The 13,509-nt window shown below is 44.8% G+C and overlaps 1 protein-coding gene across 1 annotated transcript; it reads left to right on the plus strand.

Moving 5' to 3' along the window:
* Nucleotides 1–1,472: 1,472 nt before the first annotated feature.
* On the plus strand, nucleotides 1,473–13,374 carry LOC130531210 (putative methyltransferase NSUN7). Its single transcript, XM_057043091.1, has 13 exons — nucleotides 1,473–1,674; nucleotides 2,760–3,109; nucleotides 5,688–5,743; nucleotides 7,196–7,326; nucleotides 7,429–7,581; nucleotides 8,051–8,234; nucleotides 8,721–8,955; nucleotides 9,199–9,342; nucleotides 9,455–9,556; nucleotides 10,138–10,273; nucleotides 10,715–10,835; nucleotides 12,478–12,736; nucleotides 12,820–13,374. Exons 1-13 carry the CDS (start codon nucleotides 1,670–1,672, stop codon nucleotides 13,173–13,175), a joined length of 2,232 nt encoding a protein of 743 aa, XP_056899071.1. The 5' UTR covers nucleotides 1,473–1,669; the 3' UTR covers nucleotides 13,176–13,374.
* Nucleotides 13,375–13,509: the final 135 nt, after the last annotated feature.

Genomic DNA, 13,509 nt, shown 5'->3' on the forward strand with positions numbered 1-13,509 from the left:
TGTCGCACTTTTTTTCTTTGTCATTGCTGTGACGAGGTCCTGGGCCCAGTGTCGGCCTGAACCGGGGTTCATACAATACATGTTTCTGTTCCAAATCATTCAGCCAATATTTAATCCCTGATCTTTGTTAGTAGCTCAGCCAGGGGTGTGAGGATGAAAGGTGATATAGAGCATCAATTATGTAACACAGTGAGCACACTGTGACCCCCCCACCTCTATCACAACCCCATACCACGAACTTTGAAGTCTGGTCGTTGAGCCTTGTATGAGGTCCAACCTGCTGGATGTTCTGGTGTGGTTTAATAAGGGGAATCTGTAAATAAAATACGTGTGATATTTTTCCTACACTTACAGTTCCACTTTTTCCCTAAAGTATTTATACATTCGTGTGTTGCATTTTGATAATTGATTCTCAAATTATTGTATCCTGCATGTTTTTGGTCATTCCGCTTTCTGGGCGATAGAGGGCGCTCCCCTTCCAAGCAGCATTCAGGTGGTAATAATGGAGAATAATTCAAGATACAGTGAACTGCTGGGAAATATTGATCAGGAATAGTAAAGTTGGCATAAACCCGAGTCATGAACATATATACTGTATATTTAGTGTCTTGCATTGTAACCATTTCCATTGTTCTTGATTATTTATTGGATGTGCATATTATTCTTAATCATGGAAAGGGATGTAAAGGATGTATTTTAACTATATGTACCGGTATATGGTACTGAATGATCTGGATATGGGACATACAGTAAAACTGTACAGCACACAGTAATTATCAGCATATATATTTCTTATCCTTTCTACATTTGAATACATGGATTCATTTTATGCCAGTTCATTTATTTTACTTTTCCATCCATTTTTAGTTTCTCTTTTTAAAGTACAGATAATTTAGGTTTATTTTTCTTACAAAGACGACTGGTTTGTGCATTGCATCTTCAATGATCAAAGGTCAAATGAACTTTGATTTAAAGCAAATTACAAACAAATATATAGATTGACATCTGTCTTATAAATGCCAACAATTTCCACCACAATAAACATCTATGGAAAGAAATACAAGGTAAGATATTAAAACATTTGATTCTGTTCTCCTCTGCCTGCGATGCTGTTACTCACATTTACTACTGTGTATAGTAGGATGCGCGGACATGAATGTAACATCTTAAATGGTGTCCTATTCTCTGCTAAAGTGCAGGACAAAGTGTGTCATGATATCACGTCCATGTCCATATACATCTACTAATCACTGCTGCTGCTGCTGCTGCTGCTGCTGCTGCTGCCAAGAGTTCCTGAGCATGTGTGGGTGGGGAATGGGGGACCCTGAATATAGATGAAGACCAGCACTAGGGAACGTGTGCGCGCGCGCGAAGATGGGGGAAAGAGGGAGTGTGGGACTTGTGAACATGTGTAACGGGTGATGGGCGGGGTCAGGCATAAGGGGGGTGATGGGCCAGAGAAGAGGCAGAGTCTGAATTTCTGTGGAATTGTCTGGTTATTTTCTGTTCTCTCGGCGGAACATTCCAGGGAAATCACACCAGAACAGTTCTCTGGCCCAGTCAGTCAACAAAACTTTAAAGTCGGTGCCGCTTGTGAAACTTTGACCTTCCAAGAGTAGGTCTGGGATATAAATGCTGTATTTCAGACTGAAGAGGAAACACCTTTCACATGAGGTACCATTTTTTAAAGTTAACTCTAATATACCATTAAATTCATGCTTTGCTCTTTCGTCCCTGCTAAGCTGTTAGTCCCATTTATTAAGTCAAATTCATGGATATAAGTGGAATTTTAGTTACCTCCACTATTATAATAACAAGGGATGGGCAAAGGGAGATCTAAATTTAAAACCAAACAAATGACCAATTTCAGTTTTGTAGTTTGAAAATACTAAAAATAAAGTGGACAAAATGACCTTTTGGGGGGGAGGTGTCCAAAAGGCAACATTCTACCAGTTCAGAATTGGACCAGCGTGTCAACAAAAATCACCCTTGGTAGCTTCTGTTAGTCTACTACACAAAGGCTGAGCTCATCACACAAGTTGCTTTAGTACAACCTGCAACATTTGTCTTCTGTCAGCATTTTAGTCACCTTTTAACAGCCAAACAAAGAAGCGACTGATGATTAACAGGGTGTAGCGGCTCAGTCACCCACAGGGACCAACCAGCATTTATTCCTGTGATGACTTGAGATTCATCAGGCTAAAGCAGATGACGGAATCGTGGTGTTGCAACTCACAACCAAGTGTTTGATGAGAGGATAAAGGCCCTGAGGAATGCAAGTCGTTCCGGGGCCTCGCAGTAGGACGTGACCTAAGCCCAGCCTTACTTGTGTTGCCATCACAATCTTCATCATCCGTAAAGCCATCGTCTTCCTCTGTTGCAGCAGAGCTCACACGAAGACTGGAAAGGAACCTGTCTAGACTTTAGTGCCTCTTTATTTAAATAGCATTTGTTACTAAAATCTGAACTCAGAAAGAATCATGTAATAAAGATGGGTGCGAGAAATAACCTACCTCCTGCCCCCAGTCAATTTTAATGCAGTTAAATGTGCAACAGCACCTTGTGGACCATAAGTGACACCATCATTTATGTTGTCATTAGCCTGTAGGCCCACAGTGGCTTACAGGAAGCACTTGACGTAGCCTGACAATACAAAATAAACATGACACTTTTTCCTTGTTATCACCTTTTCATAACTCAGAATGTTTTTCCTGCCAAACGGTAGCGAGTAATCCACCATAATTGGTTTGTGTGTGCAGGTATGAGATGATGCTCCGTAAAAATAAGAGACTTCACAAACGTGCTTCCCAGCAACAGAGAGATGTCCAGGCTAAAGCCCAGACAAGCCCGGCTCCTCAGGAACATCTGTCCACCGGCGCCGTCCCCGCTCCCTTTGCCTGTCCAGAAGTTCAGGCCCAGTCCCAAAGTCACCAGGAATTTCCAGACAGAATATACCTGCTGGCATCAGTCATTTTCCAGAATCTCCACCCGGAAAAGCCGGCAATGCGAAAATTGGTGAATTATGGCAACAAGAGAAGGCTCCCGTTACCTGAAGTGAAGTTCGAAGAGCGACCTTCATCTTATGAGCTGGCCTTCAATACGCTTAAATGTAAGTGCACACTGCAAATGATTGGAGGACTGTTTTAAGGTTATTTTTGCTTTCGGTCTTTGCTAACAGTACATAAATTATATTGGATACGTAAAGTGCTCAAAACATGAATGAGAACACTTAAACCACATAGATGTTGATAATCTTCACTGATGACACGGTGTCATTTAAAGAGGACAAAAGCCGACCAAAATGAGTGGAAAATGAAACCACAAGTCCGTCCAAACTGGGACTTTTCATCACAAATATGGCTTAGTGAGGGATGTGCAGGAAGTTCCACTGGGATCTGGATTAAGGGGGATCACGCAGCTCCTGGACGGTCTGTGTTGGGACATGGAGGTGATGGTGGACGCACCCATATGTGATGTCCCAGGGGCGCTTGATTGGATCGAGGTCTGTGGACTGGGCGATCAATCACATCAATGTCTGTATCATCCAGGAAGTGCTGACATGCTGCAGTCACACGTGTTCCCATTTGTTGCTGAGCAGTAAATATACAGTATTCCTTATCTGGTTATTGGGAATCTTCATGATAATGCTGCACAGTATTCCTCCCATTAATCCTGCCACAAATTAGGACTGAGGAAAGACTGACGATTGATGGATTCCAGCTGTAGTGATTTTTACATAGAAATATATCATGAAGTTCTCATGACAGGTAAAATGAAGAGTTTCTGCATCAGATTCCAAATAAAAAACGATTTTTATCCAACAACAGATCAGAGAACAGAGATTGAGTAAAAGCATTTTAAATAGGAACAAGCAGAATGGCCATGGGGGTTCTGTAATGTGCTACAAAGCTGCTGAATATGTCCCATAATTGGTAATCCTCGTTTTTGCTGAAAATTGTTAGTTAAAAACTGGTTACATCAGTCTGAATCTTTAAGTATTAATGTGGCCTAACAGAGAAACTGTATCGTTCCTGTGAGGTAAACTTTAACACGTTGCTTAGAAACGATGAATTTAGTGGCATCTGATCACTATCTCTGCTTTTCCTCGCCCCAAAAAGGGTCAAATTGATTTGCTGGTCTCTCTCTGACACACACACCTGCACACACACACACACACACACCCACACACAAAGGCATACTGCCTCTGAATAACTGATTCAGAATTGAGCTGAGGTCAGTTGTTAACCCAAGGAAGAAATGCTTTGGAGACCCAAATACCAATGAGCTGATATTGATCCTGCGATTATAATTCTTATCTGCTTAAAACAGAAAAGTTGCTCAGTAAGCTCCGTAACGGTGGCCGAGGACACCGACTTGGCTGTCGGCTCACTGTAACCATCCACCAAGGATGAAATACAGAGTGGAATAAGAGTCGCTGATGAAGGTTCGACATTTCCGGAGGACGGTGAAGTCACACGGACAACAACCATCTTCCAGAACTTTTAAACTCTCTTTTTAAACTCCTAAACTCTTAAATTAAGAGTCGGCTGAATCGTGTCCACCACAGGAGACTGCCTCCTCTTCTCTTCTCTCTTTTTGACCATTGATCTTCTCCACAGCGTCTCTGTCTCAGTGTCCACAGTTACCAGACGTCCATGAGCTGACTGTGGCTGCTGTATTGTGTGTGTGCGTGTGTGTGAGTGTGTGTGCACGCGCGCGCCTGAGCGCAGAGGGCTTTGGGAGCCCTTTGTGTTGGGCTGGATTTAGAGGCTGCCTTTTTGTCCTTGGCTATGATCCGAGCAGCCGTCACCAGTTCACTGCATGTGAAAATGGGCAGGAGGTCGTTTAAAATGTACGATTGCTTCGTTATTTAGCTCAAGCAGATTATCCAACATAGTTGTGCAACATTATGACACCAGGAGCTTCCATTCAGCTTGTTGTCCTTCACCAAAGATTTATCTGCCTTTTCTTCTTACCATGAATTATTAGGATGTCAGGAAAGAGGCCACAGAGGAGATACTAAGGAAAAGCGTTGTGATAACCAGCGCCCCCTACTGGCACGCGAGGGAGTTCTTGCTGGATGCATAAGACTTATTTTAATACATCTGTCACCAGTGTCACCATACTTGGTTCTTTAAAACCCTGCTTTTTTACATGCATTTGTTCACATGCTGGAATAAGAGGATGAGTTATCCTGCATTAGAATAATGAACTGAACTCTGCAGGATCCTTAGCTCTTTAAAAAGAATTGGTCACGGATGAAAAATGAAGGGCTGGCTGAGAAATGTTTGGTGCCAGGGCAACTCTGCAATGCTCACACGAACTGTATATTTGACACCGTTACGACCTGTTCATTTGTTGGCCAGAGGAAGGTTCAGGACAGCTGAATTGCATGAATAAATTCCAATAGTGTTGTAAAATAAAGTCTAAAAACCTCTGTGGGACTATTCATGGTTAAGCCTATATGCAGCATAGAGGCTAATTATTGTATTATGTTTGCATATTAGCTCAGGAGCGGGGGCTTCCTTCCTTCTTCCTGCCACTGTTTTTAATATTTTCTCTTTTCTTTTTTGTAGATCTGGTTTCGTCTTTAAACTAGTTGTCCACGCCTCTCACATATACATTACTATGCCTTGTTGCTACTAAGACATGCTAATCTCGTTGTTTATCTGTATGCATTTGCACAGATCAAGACTTCCTGGAGGGCATGATAATCAACAGCTTTGGAGTGGCTCCACCAATAGTAAGAGAGCTCAGTTTAAATGCTTCTTTTCAGGAAATGACTGCGTATCGGGATAATTTCACTCTGTTTCTTACAAAGGAGATGCTTGTTTAAAGTTTCCTAAAGTGTTTTTACGCACCATCAGTGCTTTGCTAGGTAACTTCTAATATTCATGTCTTGAGGTTTATACTGCGCAGTCTTTGTTCTATTCTACCCCTCAGGCACAGTCATAAGTGATTTATTACAGTGATCCGCTCTTTTCATCAACTTAAAAAGCACCGTATGGCTTTTACCTTCCCCGTCCTTATTACCACAGACGCTCCCTTCAGGGTTGTACATCAAACTCCTACTTTGTGGCGAAAAATGATGTTTTATGGTTTAACTTAAAGGGAAAAAACATTGATCAGGGATGGAATAAAAATACCATGACCAGTTTGCCCTTGAAATCCATATAAATGTTATTATTGATACTTAGGCAACATTCTGCCTTTAATAAAGCACGCAGAGCCATGAACCTTGAAGAATGTTCAGTAAAAAGGTATCCTCTGGAGAAGATCGGCATGTGACTTTGGCCTTTTAGCACTCCACATAAACGTGAAGAGGGAAGAGGCTGCACTGGCGTTTTCTGTAAAAGCCCCATAAAACATGCAGAGAAACAACCCTGTTAGGACAGACGAGGCTCAGGAGAAAACATTAGGTTTATGTATCTGTTATACAACTATAACCGTAAAGAGTTATCCACGAAGGTGTTTGCAAGCATCCCCAAACTGAACCGTGGCCTTGTGAAATATAATGAAATGAAGGTATTTGTCTCTTGGCAGCAGGGTGCTAGTCTGCATCCTCTCGCCGGGACAATACAGCCGAGACACAAGGACGCTGCCTTCAGAAGTCCCTCTGCCCTTCCTTTACACTGCTGGCATCTATAAAGTTCAACCTTGATAGAATAGGAGAAGGAGGCGGTGAGAGAGTATCAGCAGGCTGCTGAAGGAGGCGCACGGGGGTGGGAGGGGAGGGGCGGGGGTGATAAATGAAGTTATAGAAAGACCCCAGGCAGTTTTGATCGCAGTGGAATGAGAAAATGACGCCCAAATCCTCAAGAGGATAGAAGTGGTAATGGGATGTTCACGTCAGGCAAGCATATTAAATACACTGAGTTATGTAACATACAGTGGGATCGGCCTCACCTGGAACCTTCATTTATATTAAGCGTGCTATTAATGTCGACGTATGAAAATAGGCCAAAAAACTTGAATCTGAGGTAGCGTCTCGTTGCACGAGTGGTGGTCTTAAGGGGTGGTGATAATGGTGGAGGCGCCTGGACGGGTCGTCCTGCATCCACGGCAAACTTGATAATGGTCTCTCTTAGTGGTTGCAGATAAAGTGCCATACCTCAGTATTTAAAATGGATCCGTTGGTCACAACTGAAACTTCTGTTGGAAGTGACTGTGTTCTGTTTTCTTCCTCATGTTCTAGTCCAATGATGACATGAGCCTTTTTGTGGTCATGCTCTACGACCTTCAGAGCAGAAAGTTCCTCCCGAGGCAACACCAGGAAAACGAGGAGACTATACCTGATGTAACCCTTGTGGAGAGAGTAATCCTTGGGTAAATCCCTGGCAGCATAACCTCTAGTCAAGAAGGATTCACCATTATGTTAAAATTCTGATGAAGCAAGTAGGCCTACGTTTTGTCTTCTTTGCTCTGTAGCTTTAAAACAAAGCTGGCGGCGTCTCTGGCCCGCCACCGGATCAAACATCAGCTCCTCTCGGTTGAGAGTTTCCTGCCAGAAACCGTGAAGCTAAAGCAGGAGAGATCACTGAGGCTCCCCATCTACGCGTGGGTGAACGCACTGAAGAGCAGGTAAATGTAGCCTTCAGGACCGCTCCGCCAGCACACGGCGTTCTCCGGCCTCTACGCGGACCTTTAACCAGGGGTTTTAGCCAATGCTTTATGAATCAGGCTCCTGCTGACATCCAATTAAACCACCGTGCATGTGTGTGTGTGTGTGTGTGTGTGTGTGTTTTTACACATGCGCCAACAGACTGATTGTGTTGGGTGTAAATCCCACCACTGTAGACAGATTTAATCAGCGGCCACCTCCGGCGCTCTCTGAGCCTGGAAAGGTCACCTGGTGGGACCGCTGCCCTGTGTGTGTGTGCACGCCATGTGTGGGCAGATCTGATCAGATTTGCTGCATTAGCCGCATCACAGGTCCACAACAAGTGACCATTGTTGGCAGCAGTCTGCTCCTCTTCCTGCTCCTCTTCCTGCTCCTCTTCCTGCTCCTCTTCCTGCTCCTCTTCCTTCTCCTTTTCCTCTCTGTTTCCAGCCCTGAAGAGATCCAGCGTGTGCTGAGGAGCGCAGGCTTCTGTCAGGTTAAATCCATCAGACAGCTGGTGGACAGGACATTCTGCTGGGACCATCACTGCAGGGACGTGCTGGTATTCCCGGCCCTCTGCAGGAGTCAGCTGTACTCGACCGGACTACTTAGTGACTGCAAGCTCGTCATCCAGGTATAAAGGCGATCCTGTCTTTGCTGGCAAACGTCCCTCACCTTCACACCCCCCAAAGTAACATGCTAACTTCTATGTTGATGGACTTCCTGGACAGGAATCATTTAAATTCTGCTTCACTAACCTCAACGGTGCAATTCAAGAAGCTTCTCACAACAACACAGCAGATGTTGCAGCCTCCTTTATTCCCTCAGACTTCTCTTCTCTTTTCTATTGTCCTTGGAATTCTGGCTCTTATTGTCTTTCCTGACAGACAAAAGTTGTTCTCCAGGGGATGTGTTCACTACTATTTCCAGAGGGTCCTCACTGCCTGAAGGACATCCCTGTTATAATCTAGCAGGATCTCTCCCTCTGCTTCTCCTTTGTTTCCTCTTTGTGCAGCATCTGCTCTGAACTCTCTCCTCCTCGCCTCAGCTCTAATTACGGTGGTTTCTCCTGACGTCCTGTTACCCACAGCGTCCCTGTCTCTATTCCATGTGTCTGCAGGACAAGTCCTGCAGCTTGGGTCCTCAGGCGGTGTTCTCCCTGCTTCCGGACGATGCTGATGTGCTGTTAGTCGGCCATTTTTCTGGCCTCACGCTCTCACACACAGCCGCCCTGATTGCCCAGAAAGACCTCCCATACGGCGCCCAGCAGCCCACCGTCTACGCCTGTGTCAGCGACCATACGGAGGCTCAGAGGGTGGAGCTGCAGCAGACGATGACTGCCATGGGCTGCAAAAGTAGGCACGGAGGACGTGGATGTTTGCATGACAACGGCGTGTCTTCCAGAGGAAGCGTCTTCTCTGTTCTCACTCCTGAACTGTATCAGTCAGATGTGATGAGAGGCAAAATAAACCTGACAACATTTATGTGATTCCTGAAATTGCTCTGGGGCCCCGCTGGCGTTGTCCTCAGAAATACAGCGGGACATTAAGAAGAGGCGTCCTGTAACTGTGTGTGTCCGTGTGTGTGCTCTCGCTCAGATGTGACGTTGATACCGGAGGATTTCCAGTCTCTGGGTGCCAATGACAAGCGACTTCAGAGGTTGCTCGTCATTTTCTTGACTCCTGAGTGTTCTTTGTCTGCCGTCAGCAACCCAGTGGAACTAATTCTGCAAGAAAACAGGGGTACGCAGCTGTCTGGGCACAGTTGCTCATGAATTACCAGCAGCCCTAACCCTAGTTTTGATATTCTGTATTTCATAGAATTAGGGAAATGGTTCTTTTGTTCTCTCCTCAGATCTGCACCTGCTGCAGGACTTATCCCAGGGCTCCATTAGTCCAAAGAAACTGGCAACTCTGGTGGTCGAGCAAAGGAAGGCTGTCGATCATGCCTTGAAGTGTGAGTGTTAATCCACCTGCTGTCATGCTTGAGGGCCTGGGTCTGCCTCTGTGACACAATAAAACACAATAAAACTCAAACTTCCCTAATGATCCTATCTGGTATGCAATTAAACCAAAGCCCTGGGAGACCTTCTGAGTCCTAATTAGGAATGCAAATGTTGCCGTCGTGCCCAGCCGCAGCGCACTGACTGCTGCATCCCTTGAATAGCTTAACAAGAGATTAGTGATTTTGCTTTGCGTGGCAGAATTTGTGTTTGTGACATTGTCATTAAGGGGTCAGATGGAGCCGCTGTTATTTTAGAATGGAACCCAAGCTGCCTAATTGGACGTCCATCACTTGGCTCTCATAATCTGGACATCTTCATGGTACAGGAGTGCCTGTTTATTCAGGATGTGTGTTTGACTTGGCATGTCATAAGCTGTTTCTGTTGTAATGAATAGTTCTTATTCTGCGGGATTTCTTGTGGTCCAACCTGCTCTCCATCAAAAAAAGGACCGCAGACCCCGGCGATAATTTCCCAGATCTGAGGCAGTTTTCTGAATGAATTGTTTTTGCACATGTTGGATTTGTTTTCACAGTCCCAAAGGTCTCGGCAGTGGTGTACTCCACCCATTCATCACACGCAGAGGAGAACGAGGAGGTGGTGAAGGGAGCGCTGCAGAGATTCCAGCCTAGCTTTGGGGAAACAGGGGAGCCAGAGCTAGCTCGCTTGAGGTGAGCGCCGTCCTCTGTGCTTTAGGACATTGTTTTTTTTAAATCTGTCTGCCTCGCTGTGTCCCTTCAGACAGACGCGACCTCTCTGCACATCTTAGGAGCAGTAGAACGAAAGCAGTCATTTCATGTTTCTAAATGCAGTGAAGATGGCAGACAGGTTTTTGGTGGGCCTGCCGTTGCATTAGCATTCTTTCACGTGCTTTCACTTTTTTTGTGGGCTCTTAAGACTTGTTTGTTATTTATGACACTTGGTGCTGACTTGACATCAGGCTGCATCTGGAGTGCTAATATTGCTTCAGGCTGCCATAAATAAAACACACCAAATTAACCAATATAGCTGGTATTTTTATGCACATTTATGGAGATAATGTGGAAAGTTCCAGGCTTGTTTTACTGCTTCTGTAATTTTCTTTTATATATATATATTTTTTAATCCAATAGAAGTCCATCCCCATTCAGCATATTTAAGGAAGATGAAGGTCTGGAGAAAAAAGACAGTTTCTTCATGTTGGAACCTTCTGAAGAGAGCAATGGTTGCTTCCTGGCCGTCCTCAATAGAGAGGTGAGCTCCTCTAAACAGTTATAATAATACGATAATATATGTAGCCAACACTTGGTATGGTCAACTTATCAGTAAGAAGAAATAATTCCTCCTGTGTGCGAATTAGTGTCATTGGTCCGAGTGGGATTTTGGTCCAGCTGTCCAGTGTTTCCCTCCTAAGATTTGATAGATTCTCTTGATATGAACATTGAATTTCAGCCAAATTCTCCTCTGATATTTGGACTCAGGTCTGCTCCCTGATCTCAAGGTCGGTATATGTGCACCAGCAAACCTCATCAAATGTGCATTAGCATCCTTTCTAACATCCAAAATATACGGTTTGATGAAATAGCTTCTCGACCACACGACGGCTGCAATGAGTTCATAAACCATCCTACCTCCACCGGGTTTGACGCCTCCCTCAGCCTGTAGGATCGCCTCCTCTTTGGCCATTTATCACGTTTTATACCTCCACAGATAGGAATGAAAAGATAATCACATCACTGCAACCATGCCTCAAACAAGCCCCCCCCCCCCCCCCCCCCCAATAAACTCAACTAATCAAAAGTTATTGTTGCACTCTAAAAAGCAATAATATAAAAGCATTGCTATGTGTTTCAAAGTTGTTGTTTCTGCCAGGCAAAGCCCGGTGAGGTTATTTGCATTTCCTACAGAAGGGGAACAATAGAAAGAGACTCTTGAACTACGGAGGATGCATTTAAGCACCGAACGCATTTTTCTCTGTCCCACATGGATTTGCTTCGGAGCGTTTCGTGTGACGTTCATACATTTGCATATATTTGTCAAATGGGAGGGGCACTTTTTTTAACTGACAGTATAGATGCATCTCCAGGCTATCCTGTGGCAGCCAAGTTTGGCATCATGGTGAGGGAAATGGGAGATTTACAGAGAAAAGCATGTCTGCTTAGTGGAGACAGAGAGGAAGTGAAATTTATGGTGGTGGGGGGGGGGGGGGGGGGGGTCAGGGAGGAGTGCCTGATGAATAATTCACAGCCTCCTGTCTGTAAGAGTTAGCATCAGTGAAGTTCAGGGACTGGGCTGCAGTGGAGCATGTTTACCTGTCCAGGACCTCCAACAGCACATGCGAGAAATCCAAACTCCTCATTAGACCTTTTTTTTTACAGTTTGAAGCTGTGGTTTTACACTATTTTTTACTCAGCTACTGTCATAAAATATTGAAACCAAGCTGTTAAAGCATCCTATGTACACTGGATGGCAGAAAGTTTCTTTTATATTCTTATCTTGTCCGAGTTGCCTCTCCCAAGGTAAAATATTACCATCTATGAAGCAGATCGAAAATGTCTCTTTTCCGGATCCTCCATTAGATGTTTTTGACAAGAGGGCACTAAATGATGGTAAAAACCAGACACGCTGCATGTCCCCACGGTGTTGGCTGTGCTGGTGAATAATTGAGGCGTTGAGGGGAGCAGGAGAGCGCTGTGTGGGCTGATGCTGAGACAGCAGGTGACCCTGCAGCCACCCAAGGACACAGCGCGTCTGTGTGCTGCCAGCTTTTCTAACAATGTGTTGATATGTGATGCTTATCTGGATTTTGACGATACGAATCGGTCTCAAGGTGATTTCTTTAAATTCGCTTTTAAAAGGTAATAATTTACGCCTGCCTGTTGTATTTTCCCAACAGCCGAAGCCAGTGGTCAAAGAGACGCCGCGTGAGGTGATTCTGAGGGCTTACACCACAGGTTTACTGGATGGGATCGGATCTAAACACGGCAGTGGCAAGACGTCGCAGAATTACCCCGAGGTGATGAAGAAATACCACAACGTGCTCGACTCCGACTCCGGGCCTGTCATGTCTGTTCAAACGAGTCCCCCCTCGACTAAGAGCAGCTGGGTGGTTACACGTGGACATCAGCTCACTTCTCACACTCAGTCATCACAAGGTGGGAATCATGACACCCCGGCAGTGTGATAAAGACACTTCAGCATGATGAATCTGTTCTATTTTATTGCTCTCCTCATTCAGCCAAAACCAAACAACTGCAGGGAGTAAAGACCTCAAAGGACGCTGGTCCCGTCCCAGCCGCTCCCCCCAGACAGAAACCCAACCCCCCCTCTTCTTCCAAACCGGACCACACCACCTTTAAGAAAACCATCCCCCGGCTTCCAGCCTCTTCCCGAGCTGCAGACGTGACTCCGGCTGTCCGGCCTCATCTGGAACCCAAACCTGTGGAGCTGACCCTCCCCGTGGTTCATTTCAAGCCCTTTAGTCTCCACTCCAGAGGATGGAAGCCCAACCAGAAGGACTCCGCCTCCGGCTTCAACCAATCCAAAAGTGTTAGGTTGAATTCTAAGCCTCTGTTTGGAATGAACAGGTCCTAGAGCCAGAGCTCATCTGACATAACACATTAAAATGTTAAGCTAACTCAGAAAAGGTTGACTTTACTTTAAAAACAGACAGGTTTTCGAAACATAGGGGTTTAATTTTACATCATTGGTGCGTATATTGTTTTGTGTTGGCATTTTCTATTGAGGGGCAGCAGTTTGAGAATGCTAACGGTGATAATAAACGGTTGTCATGCTAATAAAATGTCTAATAGTTAGTCTTTTGTTGTGCCTCCATGTTCTCAGGTCCAAGAATATAAACCGCTCATGCATGTTATCAATAACACAAAATATATTTGACCCTTTTCTCTGTTACAACTTTGCCCACTCA

The sequence above is a fragment of the Takifugu flavidus genome, chromosome 9, assembly GCF_003711565.1.
Source record: "Takifugu flavidus isolate HTHZ2018 chromosome 9, ASM371156v2, whole genome shotgun sequence".
Classification (NCBI taxonomy): Eukaryota; Metazoa; Chordata; class Actinopteri; order Tetraodontiformes; family Tetraodontidae; genus Takifugu; species Takifugu flavidus.